The following is a 13,351-nucleotide window of genomic DNA, read 5'->3' as shown; positions in this document are numbered from 1 at the left end:
AAATAAATTACTCCATATTATAACTGCTTAAAGCAAATTAATTTTATATCTATGTTAGTTTAAATTTATGATTTCTTTTGTAACCAACGGTTATGTGTTTGCATTTTACAAGTACATGTGCATCTCCTCAAACACTAATTTGAAAGTGATAGCTGAATTTACTATTTGAGTCAAATATCATGATTTAAATATTAATTAACTCTAACTATAAATTAAATTTATAGAATTATGCCCCCCCTGCACCCCCACAGAATTGTCAATTGTAGAGAAAATGAAAATTTTATTTTTACTATGTGCTGAAAAATAAACTTTCAACTCAATTAAAATTAATTTTGCTATTTTTTAAGTGCTAGCTTCAACAAAATATGCGATAGATTGTCAGGTCAAATTTTTTAATGGTCAACTTACTAACAACAAAAGCATTTTCGCATCTAAAATTAAAAGTTGGAGTTGGAAGCTTCTTTTAAAGAATTGTGTGCAGCTCAAGAATTATTGTTGAATTTTCCCTCAACTTTTTTTTTTTTCATTATGTTGAAACTTCTCTGGCATTTTCTACCAATTCATGTCAATAAATTTTCATTTATGTCGATTATTTCATCTCACTCTCACCATGTAATATATATAAAGGCTTTCAAGAATTGTCTATTTAACTAGAGGAAGTTTTTACTTCTGGCGGTGGAGCCAGAAATTTTCATTAGGAGGAGGGGTTGAATTTGTATGAGAAATTTGGAGCGGTAGCTTTCGAGCAAAAAAAAACTTTTTATCACCCTACACAATTACTACAAAATATATATAAATAATAGAAACAGATAATATCTCCATACATTGAATAGATATAATACATTATAAATAACTTGATGAACTAATTATTTATGTTTGAAAAATCAATACAAGCATTCGCATTCGTTGAGTTAATTGAAGGCTCATCCACGGATGAGTCGGTTATGAGTCAATGCCCTGTTTTCTTTTTTTTCAAATGGCGCGTGCATTGCACGCGCGTGCACAAAATAACGGATGAGTCTGACTCATCTATATGAGTCGAGCTCGAGTCGCCCTCGCCCTATATTGGTCTACTCATTCGCCAAATCGACTGGAGTCGAGCGGATGAGTCAACTAATGTGGGTGCTCTAACAATTAATTTCGATGGGTACTAATTTATTAAAAATGTTTGAATTTTTTTTATTATCAATTATTGAGAAAATATTCTTTTATTGTAATGATAAATTAAAATATGATACTAATTAGAAGATTTGATGAAGTAAAATAAAGATTAATTAGATCCGAGAGTTTAGTGTTGGATTTGAAACCGCACACACACAGCCGACATGATAATTGACATATGATTGTGAAAGAGATGCTTCCATGGTGATTGGAGTTTCGTGACAATCAGGAAAGCAAAATGGAAATGGAAATGGATGGTAGTCGTCAGCTTGGACTCAACAGCCGCCAATGAAATTTCTACCCACTTTCATCATCATATTTCTTCATTTCTCATTCTATTTATACAAACTCCAAAACGCCGCGCCAAATTCTGTATTTCGCCTCTTTCAATCCTGCAACAAAAGTGTCACGCAAAGAATTTCTAGCTCACTTTGAAGAATGGAGTTTTCGGAGAAGCCATCGCGAAGATCGTTGATCCCGAGCTTCCTCTACGCTTCGCCGCTGACGTCGAAGAAAGCGGCGAATTTCGAGCAGAGGAACCCGTTAATGATTCCGGCGCCGGCGGAGGGCGGAATAGAGATGTTCTCGCCGGCGTATTATGCAGCTTGCACGGCCGGCGGAATGTTGTGCTGCGGCCTCACTCACACCGCCGTCACTCCTATAGATGTTGTCAAGTGCAACATGCAGGTTAATGACCTAAAATTTCTTCATTTACTGTATTTGATTTTGATAATTCCAATCGAATACTCCCACTTGTGGTATCTGGATTATTTATGGTGGTAATTGGGAATTGACTTGAAACTATGAATACTATTACTGATAGAGGAGTTTGCTTGTTGAATTTCTGAATTAGTTAAAGCAATAATCAATTTTGGGGGTTTTGCATAGATTTTGTTATGATTCATTTGAGTATGAGTTTGATTAGATAAAATCCCATTTAATTTTGGTGGATATATGATACACCCAGCCCATCCCCTAGCTTGGCCCTATTATGCTCTAGCCCATTAGCCCATTAGGTTTTTATTATTAGGTATAAATGATGTAATCTCCAAGTTTATTGAGTAGAAATGAATATTTGGTTGATAGTTATCAAACTTCTTTCTTCTCTCTTGATTTCTGGAGTTTGAGCTTGCTCGAAAAGCTTCGCCATTGATACGGATCGTATCAATTGGTGCTTTCATTGAGAGAATTTCTCTTTGAATATCAAAAAAAAAAAAAAAAAAAAAATGTCAAAATCGGAAATTCTTGCCGCCATTGATGAGCTTCACACCTCCATCTCCAGCTTGCAACCTTCCATTTACGCCAATTTGCAAGTCACAAACCCATTCCCTCTATCCCCAACTACTGCTCCAGATCTCAGCCTGTTTCCACTCTCTTCCCCACCACCCCTTATTTCCCCAATCCTACATACAACTAACTCCATCTCACTTCTTCCCATTCGCCGTCTAAGCCGATCTGAAATCGAAGCTAAAAATGACCTCGGGTTGTGTTACAATTGTGACCAAACCTGGTCCGATACCCATCGATGCCGCAGCAAATTCTTGATTATGTTCGGCACTGACGACGAGGATGACTCCGGCGATCCTAAATCTCCAGATTTCATGGCTGGAGTTGAAGCTACGGTGGAGAATTTCTCAAGTCCTTCACCATTCCCAACCACTCACAGCCCCTCTCCGATTTTCTCGCCGTCGGCACCCTCCGCCACCACCGTTACTCCAACGGATCGGCCCTTTACTGATGTTCCGACCCATCTGCCACCCAAAGCTATTCCACTTCACTCTGTTCTACATCCGCCCACTCTGCCACCTCCCGCAAGGATGGATCTCAGCTATTCACCCTGTATCACCCCTCCTCTTGTTTTTACAGAACTCAAATCACCATCACCGCTACCACTGATAGTTCCCCAATCGTTGTTGCCGCTGCTGCCAATACCAACACCAGCGTCAATACAACCTCCACCAGCCGAGCCGCCTCCGGGCTCCCCGCCTTCACCTGCAATACCACAACCACCACCAATAACTCCTCCGGTGATAAAGTATGAGAGTGTAATTCATGAATTCGATCCTTATTTCAATTACAGAGTGACACAGTTTCTTACAAAAAGTGGAGTATATGACTTCTGGAATTGGTTTGACGACCGAACATGGTATCCTCTTGGGCGTGTGATTGGGGGAACTGTCTACCCCGGGCTTACACTAACTGCAGCTTTTGCTTCATGGGCCACATACCTTCTGACAAAGGAAATTAAAGGCCCCGGTGCTGGCTTGACTGCTGCAGCTCCTCTGGCCATGGTGCCATCATATATATCTCGATCTGTGGCTGGCAGCTATGACAATGAAGCAGTAGCAATATTTGCTTTGATCTTCACTTTCTATCTCTATATAAAGACGTTGAACACAGGATCCCTTTTTTATGCTACTCTAAATGCAATTGCATACTTTTACATGGTTTGCTCTTGGGGAGGGTACATCTTTATTATAAATCTCATCCCAATGCATGTGCTGCTATGCATTGTAACTGGTCGCTATTCTCCACGCCTCTACATTGCTTATGCTCCCCTTGTTGTCTTGGGAACATTGCTAGCAGCTTTGGTGCCTGTTGTTGGTTTTAATGCTGTCATGACATCTGAGCATTTTGCATCATTCTTGGTCTTCATCATAATACATGTCGTGGCACTTGTCTATTATATCAAAGGACTTCTGACTCCACAAATGTTCAAAGTAGCAGTAACTCTTGTTGTATCAGTTGGGATGATTTTTTGCTTTGCTGTATTGGCTGTATTAATAGCATTGGTAGCATCCAGCCCAACCAAAGGATGGAGTGGGCGAAGTCTGAGTCTTCTTGATCCTACCTATGCAATTCTCTACATTGTTACATCAGTATATTTTTCGGGGGTCATGGTGCGCCTAATGCTTGTACTAGCTCCAGCAGCTTGTATAATGTCTGGGGATACCACTAATGTTACTCAAAATGATGTGAAGTCTGAGAAAAGTGAGGACACAATAAAGGAGCGACCTTCAAGGAAAAGTAAAAAGAAGGAAAAGGAAAACACTGAGAAACCGTCTCTTGTATCCCGAGTTGAAAAGAAGCTTCTGGTCTTGCCCTTGGAGACTTCTGTGATCGCCGTCTTCTTGCTTGTCTTGCTTGGAGCATTTTATGTGGTTCATTGTGTCTGGGCTGCAGCAGAGGCTTATTCTGCTCCATCAATTGTTTTAACCTCTCGTTCTCATGAAAGCTTTTATCAAGCTTTCAGCTAGATTCCAGCCGAAGCTTCTTACCAAGCATGTGACGGGCAATCTTTATGTCGGCACTATTTTGTTTCATTTTTGTAATTAGCAGGCTGAATCATCTGCTGTCTTCCTACCACCATTTTTTTCATAGCTTCACCTTGAGGACAAGGTGATTGTGAAGGGGTGGGGAATGATACACCCAGCCCATCCCCTAGCTTGGCCCTATTATGCTCTAGCCCATTAGCCCATTAGGTTTTTATTATTAGGTATAAATGATGTAATCTCCAAGTTTATTGAGTAGAAATGAATATTTGGTTGATAGTTATCAAACTTCTTTCTTCTCTCTTGATTTCTGGAGTTTGAGCTTGCTCGAAAAGCTTCGCCATTGATACGGATCGTATCAATATATGAAATGTTGATATTTATTTTAGATTGATCCTGCAAAGTACAAGAACATTAGCTCTGCTTTTGGAATAGTGATGAAGGAACAAGGAGTAAAAGGCTTCTATAGAGGTTGGGTTCCAACCCTGCTTGGCTACAGTGCTCAAGGAGCTTTTAAATATGGGCTCTACGAGTTCTTCAAGAAGTACTACTCCGACGTGGCTGGAGCCGAGCACGCGGCCAAGTACAAGACCCTCATCTACCTGGCCGGATCCGCCTCAGCTGAGTTCATCGCGGACATTGCCCTCTGCCCTCTCGAGGCTGTCAAGGTCCGAGTCCAAACCCAGCCTGGCTTTGCCAGAGGTCTGGCTGATGGCCTTCCTAAGATTGTGAGGGCAGAAGGAATTTCAGGGTATATATATATATATATGCCCCTTGACACCTTGTTGTTTTCTCACTTTTTTGTTTATTCTTGTCACCATTGATTTTGTTTCTGCAGGCTCTACAGAGGGATTGTTCCACTATGGGGGAGGCAGATTCCATGTAAAGTCTTGATTGCATCTTTGATTTTGGTATATATGTATGTGCCTTATTTGATGATTGTGGGAAAACTTGTGTAGACACAATGATGAAGTTTGCCACTTTTGAGAACACTGTGGAGGCCATATACAAGTATGCCATCCCGGCTCCGAAAGAGCAGTGCAGCAACGCGTTGCAGCTTGGTGTGAGCTTCTCCGGTGGCTACATAGCCGGGGTGTTCTGTGCTGCCATCTCACACCCGGCTGATAACTTGGTCTCGTTCCTCAACAATGCCAAGGGTGCAACGGTAGCTGATGTGAGTATTCTGCAATCGCCTTTTCAGTTTCCCCTGATCGCCATGTGTTAATGATGCTGCTCTCGTGTAGGCCGTGGACAAGCTGGGGTTGTGGGGTTTGTTCACCCGGGGCCTCCCTCTTCGTATCGTGATGATTGGGACTCTCACCGGAGCACAATGGGTGATCTATGATGCTTGCAAGGTCTATTTCGGGCTGTAAGTTCTCCTCCTCCTCCTCCTCCTCCTCACCATATGCGCTTGCTTCTTGAGACGCGGATGAAAGAAATCACCGGTGTTTTTGCAGGCCTACTACTGGTGGTGGAAGCCATGATCCTGCAACAAAATGAACACAGGGATGATGTGAATGAAGTGATGAGAAAAAAAGTGTTGATTTTTGATGGATGAGTGTGGTTCCAATGAGTAAGATTTGATTAGTCATTTTGCTCGACTCATAGTGACATAGTGTGGATGCATGTAGTGATATCATTTGTTGTTACATCTCTGTGTTATTAGTGTGCATTGGCTTTGGCTGCATAGTGATGAAATCATTAACATATTATATATACCATATTCTTATTTTTGTTTGCATCTTGTGGGTCAGATTTGTGATATGTTTAGCCCATTTTCTCAAAGTCTAGGGAAAAAGACTGATTCTTGGTTCCTAAATATAGGATTAATATGAGTTCAATTAGGAATTATAAAGTTAAAAATTACCCCACACTTGAGTTAGATGCAATTTTTACAACGGTTAAAATAAATTAAACCATTCATCCCTGCATTAAAATATATTGTTATATATTCTTTAATTACCTATATATACAACATTCCCCCAGTATAAACTGCATGCTGTTATAGAATAATTAATTTATTTAAAAAATGATTTTGCTTTGAGAAATTATGAATTCAAATAAATTAAATTTTTGCCCCCATGAAATTCGAACATTAAATCATGAATTTATTTAGCAATATGATGAATCCAGTGTAAATCTTCACGATAAGTTGAAAATTGATTTGAATTACCTAACTCCTAAAGGACAAAAGTACTGCTGGTAAAAATTACTTATACTTGTGGTAAAAATTACTTTTAAAAGACCCCTTCCCCCCACCCCACCCCAAAAAAAGAAATCTATTTTTTGAACAAGTAAATCTTGTTCCAAGATTAATGAGATTCAACAATATGAACCAATTCCCCTAGAATTTTTTTATAAAAGATGGTACCCGAGTTGATCCGAATCTTGATTCGAACCCGCATTCAGATCCAAATCGTATAAATGACACTATTCAGTTATACAAATGACACTGCATGCAATTGATACTATATATTATGTTATACATATGACACTATAAGTCTATAATATTGTAAATGACACTGTGTACAATTGACACTATTTAGAAATATAAATGACACTGTGTATAATTGACACTGTTTAGAAATATAAATGACACTTCTTGTAATTGACACTATAAGATTGTAAATGACACTATAATATTTTAAATAACACTATAAGATTGAAAATGATATTATAGCATTTTAAAATATTACAATGTCATTTATATAATCGAATAGTGTCAATTATAGGCAGTATCATTTGTATAATCGAATGTGTCATTTACACGATTTGGATCAGGACGCGGAATCAAATTAGGATGCGGAGTCAGGGTCTGAGTGCGGGTCAATTCGATTATACGCTACACCCGATTACCCAAATTTTTTTGTTTTTATAATTGATAGTTCCCATTGAAGAACAAAAGATGTAATGATATGTTCCTCTAAATCCTTATCACTCATCTTGTGTCAAATTATTATTGTCATCTTCTTGTTTTAAAACATCATTTTGAGGTGTTTTATTTTATTTTATAAATAAATAATTAAATAATGAAAATTTTAAAGATGATGTCACGACGGAAATGAACCCAAATTTTTATTCTATCGCTAGACGAACAAATATCCATACCAAAAATTAAATTAACACTTAAATTGAAGATCGAACCAAGAACTTTATTCATGCTTAGTGCAGTGATTGAATCAGATGTAACCGTTGTTAATCATCTTGTAATAATGTATGCTGATAAGCAGAAATATTTAGGAATCAACTAGTGTTTGCAAACTTTATTTGATTTGACCTGTCCCTTATAGCAGATTTTTTTTCCCCCATAATTTACAAAAAGAAAAAGAAAAAAAAAAAGACACAGATGTCAAATTAGTTGCATTTTCTAGAATGAGACGTGGAAATCGATCTTACGTTTCAGGAGCTTTAAAAGTAGAACAACTATTATATGATGAATATAAAGCTAACTTTTTATAGATTGTGCCTTAGTTTTTAAGTTATTTAATTAATTTCTCAATTTGGGGGCGATGCATATATTTGTCATTTTTCACGTCTAATTGAATTTTTACGATTAGGAGCTAGCTAGTTCGATTTATTATACTCGTGGTTTCTAATTATGATCTTATTATCATATTGAAAATTTGAAATGTTCTTAAATTATACTCTCTCCGTCCTGTGAATCTTGATGCAATTTTTTTCGGCACGAGAATTAAAAAATGAGTAGTAGTTTGTGTGTTAAGTGTGATAGGTAAAAAAATAAAAAGAATATAGGGAAATTTTTTTGCCATATAAAGAAATGACTCAAGATTTGTGAGACGGAGAAAGTAATTTTTTTTTATTTAAAAATAACTCTACAAATTTATACTAATAAAAAATCTTATCTCCATTCATTATTTATAAAAGGTATGAATGATACTCAATCTTCACTCAAAACATAACTATCACACTTTTTTCTTAAAACTCATGTAATCTTCATTGCACCATAATTTTTAGGGACGAAGAAAGTATATTAAAAAGACAACTTTTAATTTGAAATCAATTTTAAAATTGAGTAACAATTTTGTAATTATAATGAGATTGAAGTCTTATTTGTAAATTGTAATATTTTAATTTCCTTTTTCTTTACCTTTTTATTTGTTTGTTTTATTTCTTTTGAAAATTGTAAAATTCGATTAATTATAAAATATTTAATATGTACTTTAATTTGATATATTTTGTATAAATATTTGATTTAAAATGTAAAAGTAGTATTTATTTAAGATTAATATTTTTTTAAAAAAATCTCTCTCTTTTCTCATATTTTTTCGAATAAATCTATTTTTCAATTCTTTTTTATTTTCATTTTTTAAACTTATTTTTTTGATTTTTCATAATATCAATTTTTATTATTGTGAATTTTTCTTTGATTTTTTAATATTAAGCTCAAATATATTACGTCAACATTAATTTTTTTAGTATAATTGAGTTATCAATTTTATATAAATATAAAAATATAACAATGTTTTCCGTGTATTGTACGTGGTGTAAATACTAGTTTAGTTCAAACGCATTGAGCTTACAAATTATATATGACTTGTTTTTCTTGATGTTAAATGAATTTTTCAAGATTTTGATTGACTGCAATTGCACTTGAGTTTAAACTCGTTAAACATATAATTTATATTTATACTATATTAAAAAGGAATTTTTTAATTTAAAATACATTTCAAATTGTTTTTAGTGATTATTTTATAAATTAAGGAAATGTCAATGGTATAAAATATGTAAAATTTTAAATCAATTCATGAAAATCAATTTAACAGTCTACTAGCCCCTCAATTAACTACCACTAATTTTTAAAGTTTAAATTTCTTCATTTTTTTCTCACACACACACACTGACACACATATATAAGCGCTATTTGGACAAAAATTTGTCTGGACAAAAATAAGGTTAAAAATTTTAAAATCAATTTATTTGTAAATTTTGATTCAAGTTTAAAAGGATACATTTAGTTTTATTGTTTTCTTTATATTATAGTTTTTTCGTAATTTTTTAACAAATTTTTTTATTTTTTGTTATTTTATTTGTAGTTTGTGTACTTTAAAAAATAATAATAATTAAAAAGGTCATTAAAAATTTCAAAACAATTACAATATAAAGAAAATAATAAAACTAGCTAAATTTTATTTTATTTTGAACCAAATTTTTTAAATAATTTTTTTGTTATAAAGTATTTCATCATATTTTGTCCAAATAGCATTAGTAGTAGTGGGACGGAGGGAGTAGTATATAAATTGCTACTGAACTTTAAAGATTTATTGGGAAGATAAATGAAGGCAGGAAGCTGAATTTGTTTTGAATTGAGAAAAACGAAGACAATTTTAGGGGTAAAAATAAAGAAGATAAAGGCGGGAGGAAATGAGGCATTTACCTGAATGATATGCACCATGTTTTTTTCTGTGTCTCACTGAATTAAAGGGAAAAAAGCAAACTGGCATTCAACTCTATAACTGTTCATTATTTACTCACTAACTAATCACTACAGAATGGCATCGACTTGTCTCACACAAAAACTTCACATCTTTAATGCCCCCTCTCTCTCTCTCTCAATATATATATATAGGAATGAGTGATGCTAAAGCCACATTGTGGGCACCCACAATTTACCTAAATAGAAAATAGTTTAATTTATTTAACTTATTTTTTAAAATAAAAATAAGATTTAGTTATTTTATTATATTCTCTACATTGTAGTTATTTTTTTGTAATTTTTTGATAACTTTTTTATTTTTATTAAAAAATAAATTAAAAATAAAAATGCAAAAAAAAATTAAAAAAAAATAGTACAATGTAGAGAATATAATAAAATAACTAAATCCTATTTTTATTTTAAAAAATAAATTAAATAAATCAAAAATTTTCTTATTATAGTAGTGTGTGGGTGGCCACAATGTGGCTACATAGATTTATTGTATTAGGATTTCCTATGTCGATCGACATTAATGAAAAGTTAGTAGCATTTTACCCTCGACCAATCAATGTATTGGCTTGGGTTGAAGTGATGCTTCTATTGAGAACTTAATTAATAAACGATAATATTATAGTACACAAGGTTAAATATCATGAAAACCCCTAAATTATACCTACTTTATAAAAAAATACCCTAAAACAAATTTTCGAAATGTTCTCTAAACCCTCAAACTATCAGGTTTTTATCAAATATATCTCGCATCTATTTTTCGGTTACTAGAAACGTGATTTGGCTCGCCGGATGCCACAGTGTAATTTATATTCTATTTTTTTTAAATGACATGAAAAAAACGACTTCGTTTCGTATCATATTCTATTGTGTTTATCCCTAATTCTAGGTTATTAGTGTGAATTTCAAACACGATAGGAGTGAATTTTAAATTTCAGAGTGGATTTTTTTTAATGATATGGTACGAAACGACATCGTTTATTTTTTTTGTTAAATAGAATGTAAAGTAGTTATGGCATCCGGAGAGCCACATCACGTGTTTGGTAACCGGAAAATAGATGTGAGATATATTTAATAAAAACCTGATAGTTTGAGGGTTTAGAGAACATTTTAAATATTTAATAATATTTTCTTTTATCAAAATTAACCTTAACCAATGCTAATTAATCCTTAATTCGATATATAATGATAAATTTGGAGAACTTTGTTTAGAAATTTGTAGCGAGAAGAGGATAATAAACGTTTGTATTCTATTATATGAAATAAATTATCACAAATGAATGATAAATGGGATTCAAAAAAATTTGTCTTAGTCTATTAAGGTTAACTTTGTAAGTGTTTTCCAAAACGTCATACTCTCTCCGTCTCACAAAAACATGAATAATTGAGAGTGACACGAGTCTTACGAAATGTTAATTGAGAGTTATTGTGAGTGGAAAATGGATTCCAATCCATTTATAAAGTGTTGTACGAGTGAGTTAATTCTAGGTTATTAGCGTGAATTTCAAATACGATATGAGTGAATTTTAAATTTCAGAGTGAATTTTTTTTAATGATATGGTACGAAACAACATCGTTTTTTTAAAAAAAATAGAATATAAATTATATTATGGCATCCAGCGAGATATCACGTTTTTGGTGATCGGAAAATAGATGCGGGATATATTTAATAAAAATCTGATAGTTTGAGGGTTTAGAGAACATTTTAAATATTTAATAATATTTTCTTTTATCAAAATTAACCTTAACCAATGCTAATTAATCCTTAATTCGATATATAATGAAAAATTTGGAGAACTTTGTTTAGAAATTTGTAGCGAGAAGAGGATAATAAACGTTTGTATTCTATTATATGAAATAAATTACCACAAATGAATGATAAATGGGATTAAAAAAAATTTGTCTTAGTCTATTAAGGTTAACTTTGGAAGTATTTTCCAAAACGTCATACTCCATCCGTCTCACAAAAAACATGAATAATTGAGAGTGACACAGGTCTTACGAAATGTTAGTTGAGAGTTATTGTGAGTGGAAAATGGATTCCGATCCATTTATAAAGTGTTGTACGAGTGAGTTAATTGAAGAAAAATAGTGGTGTACCATGATGATTTTTTGTGAATATACGAGTAATTTCTGAAATGGTTATTTTTTTTTTGGAGGTTTGGACCGTTTCTAATTATTTTCATATTTGAATTGCATTAAAGTATATTTAATTAATTGCACAAGAATTAAGCATGATTGATAAAATTATTCTGACAATATTTTAATATGGGAAAAAGCCTAATAGTAATGAGTAGGACATGGGTATTGAATGGTTCCCCAATGATGCTTGCTTCGTACTGGCTCTACGGCCCTACGGCGATGGCCGATCTAGAGGGGGCCGTGGCCCCCCATAAGTTTGAATTTTGCTCTATGTGATGTGTTTTTGAGGACATATTTTTACAAAAGCTTACACACACCCTTCCATCTTCTTCAAAATAGTGATGATATATGATTGATGACTCAAACTCGTGGGCCCTCATTGGATATTAATTCACCATGAATTAATTTTTGTTTTCTTTTTTTTTCAATTCAAAACAAAAATAATGGGATTAAACTCTAGACCTCATTGTTAACGCATGAAGTTATAATGATTTGAATAATTAAAGTGTATTTTAATATAGGGTTTTGACAAATGAAATCACAAATTATTTTAAAACTGTAATTTTATTATTAACACATGAGGTTATAATTATTTGAATGCCTCCAATGGAACACCACCTATGTTTTTATATATTAGTTAAGTTGTATTTTAGTATAGGGGTATTAGCTCGTAAATACACCCATTTCTACTAAAAAATCCTGATTATACGCATCCAACTTTGTATTATTTTTGATTTTGCACACGATTTAAAAATTTCTTCAAAACATTGCTGACATAGCGGCCTGAATAATTGACGTGGCATGATCGGTCGATTATAGAACGACGTAGCTAGCTTCACACCTTCGAAAACGCCACCGTTTTATTTTAAATTCATAGAATTTTAGTATTTAGAATATTTAAAGTGTGATTTGGGGCATATTTTGCATAACAGAGTGAAGAATTTAGCGAAGAACTAAAGCAAGAATCGAGTGAAACAAGTACATCATTTCTTATTTATTCAAAACAACATCGTATCTGCCATATATATTTAGTAATAAGTACATATCAAATTTTGACTCATCAAAAATATTTATCATGTGCAAAATCCATAAGAATTCAAAGTTGAAGTATAGTGATATTTGAATTAAGTTTTCAAAAGAAAAATGTCAAATTTTTTTTTTGAATGAATGAATGAATAGTGACCCAAAATTGAATAGGTATGTGTATGTGAGCTTGACACTAGAGACCAGTCAAAATATGTAAAGTAATTAACTGCATGGAAAAGAGGATTTTAGCAAAGTCTTTGTCTTCTCTCTTTCTCTCTCTCTCCCCCTTATATAAACCTGTCCCTCT

The 13,351-nt window shown here is 33.5% G+C and overlaps 2 protein-coding genes across 2 annotated transcripts; both read left to right on the top strand.

Annotated features, from left to right (window-relative positions):
* The first annotated feature begins 1,293 nt into the window (after nucleotides 1-1,293).
* LOC130987901 (mitochondrial phosphate carrier protein 2, mitochondrial-like) lies at nucleotides 1,294-6,174 on the top strand. The gene is made up of 6 exons (XM_057911602.1): nucleotides 1,294-1,848; nucleotides 4,823-5,184; nucleotides 5,272-5,315; nucleotides 5,393-5,607; nucleotides 5,678-5,802; nucleotides 5,891-6,174. The coding sequence occupies exons 1-6, from the start codon at nucleotides 1,600-1,602 to the stop codon at nucleotides 5,931-5,933; spliced, it is 1,038 nt and encodes a 345-aa protein (XP_057767585.1). The 5' UTR covers nucleotides 1,294-1,599; the 3' UTR covers nucleotides 5,934-6,174.
* Nucleotides 2,244-4,721, top strand: LOC130987900 (dolichyl-diphosphooligosaccharide--protein glycosyltransferase subunit STT3A-like). Its single transcript, XM_057911601.1, has one exon. The coding sequence runs from the start codon at nucleotides 2,388-2,390 to the stop codon at nucleotides 4,416-4,418; it is 2,031 nt and encodes a 676-aa protein (XP_057767584.1). The 5' UTR covers nucleotides 2,244-2,387; the 3' UTR covers nucleotides 4,419-4,721.
* Nucleotides 6,175-13,351: the final 7,177 nt, after the last annotated feature.

The sequence above is a fragment of the Salvia miltiorrhiza genome, chromosome 6 (assembly GCF_028751815.1).
Source record: "Salvia miltiorrhiza cultivar Shanhuang (shh) chromosome 6, IMPLAD_Smil_shh, whole genome shotgun sequence".
Taxonomy (NCBI): domain Eukaryota; kingdom Viridiplantae; phylum Streptophyta; class Magnoliopsida; order Lamiales; family Lamiaceae; genus Salvia; species Salvia miltiorrhiza.
This window is presented reverse-complemented; position numbering and strand designations above follow the sequence as displayed.

What these genes read in the sequence shown, in the direction of transcription:
- LOC130987900 (XM_057911601.1), top strand. Translation starts at nt 2,388, where the DNA reads ATGTCAAAATCGGAAATTCTTGCCGCCATTGATGAGCTTCACACCTCC.
- LOC130987901 (XM_057911602.1), top strand. Translation starts at nt 1,600, where the DNA reads ATGGAGTTTTCGGAGAAGCCATCGCGAAGATCGTTGATCCCGAGCTTC. An exon ending in ATGGGGGAGGCAGATTCCAT is followed by an intron (nt 5,316 to 5,392) that starts GTAAAGTCTTGA and finishes AAACTTGTGTAG; the next exon opens with ACACAATGATGAAGTTTGCC. An exon ending in AGGGTGCAACGGTAGCTGAT is followed by an intron (nt 5,608 to 5,677) that starts GTGAGTATTCTG and finishes GCTCTCGTGTAG; the next exon opens with GCCGTGGACAAGCTGGGGTT.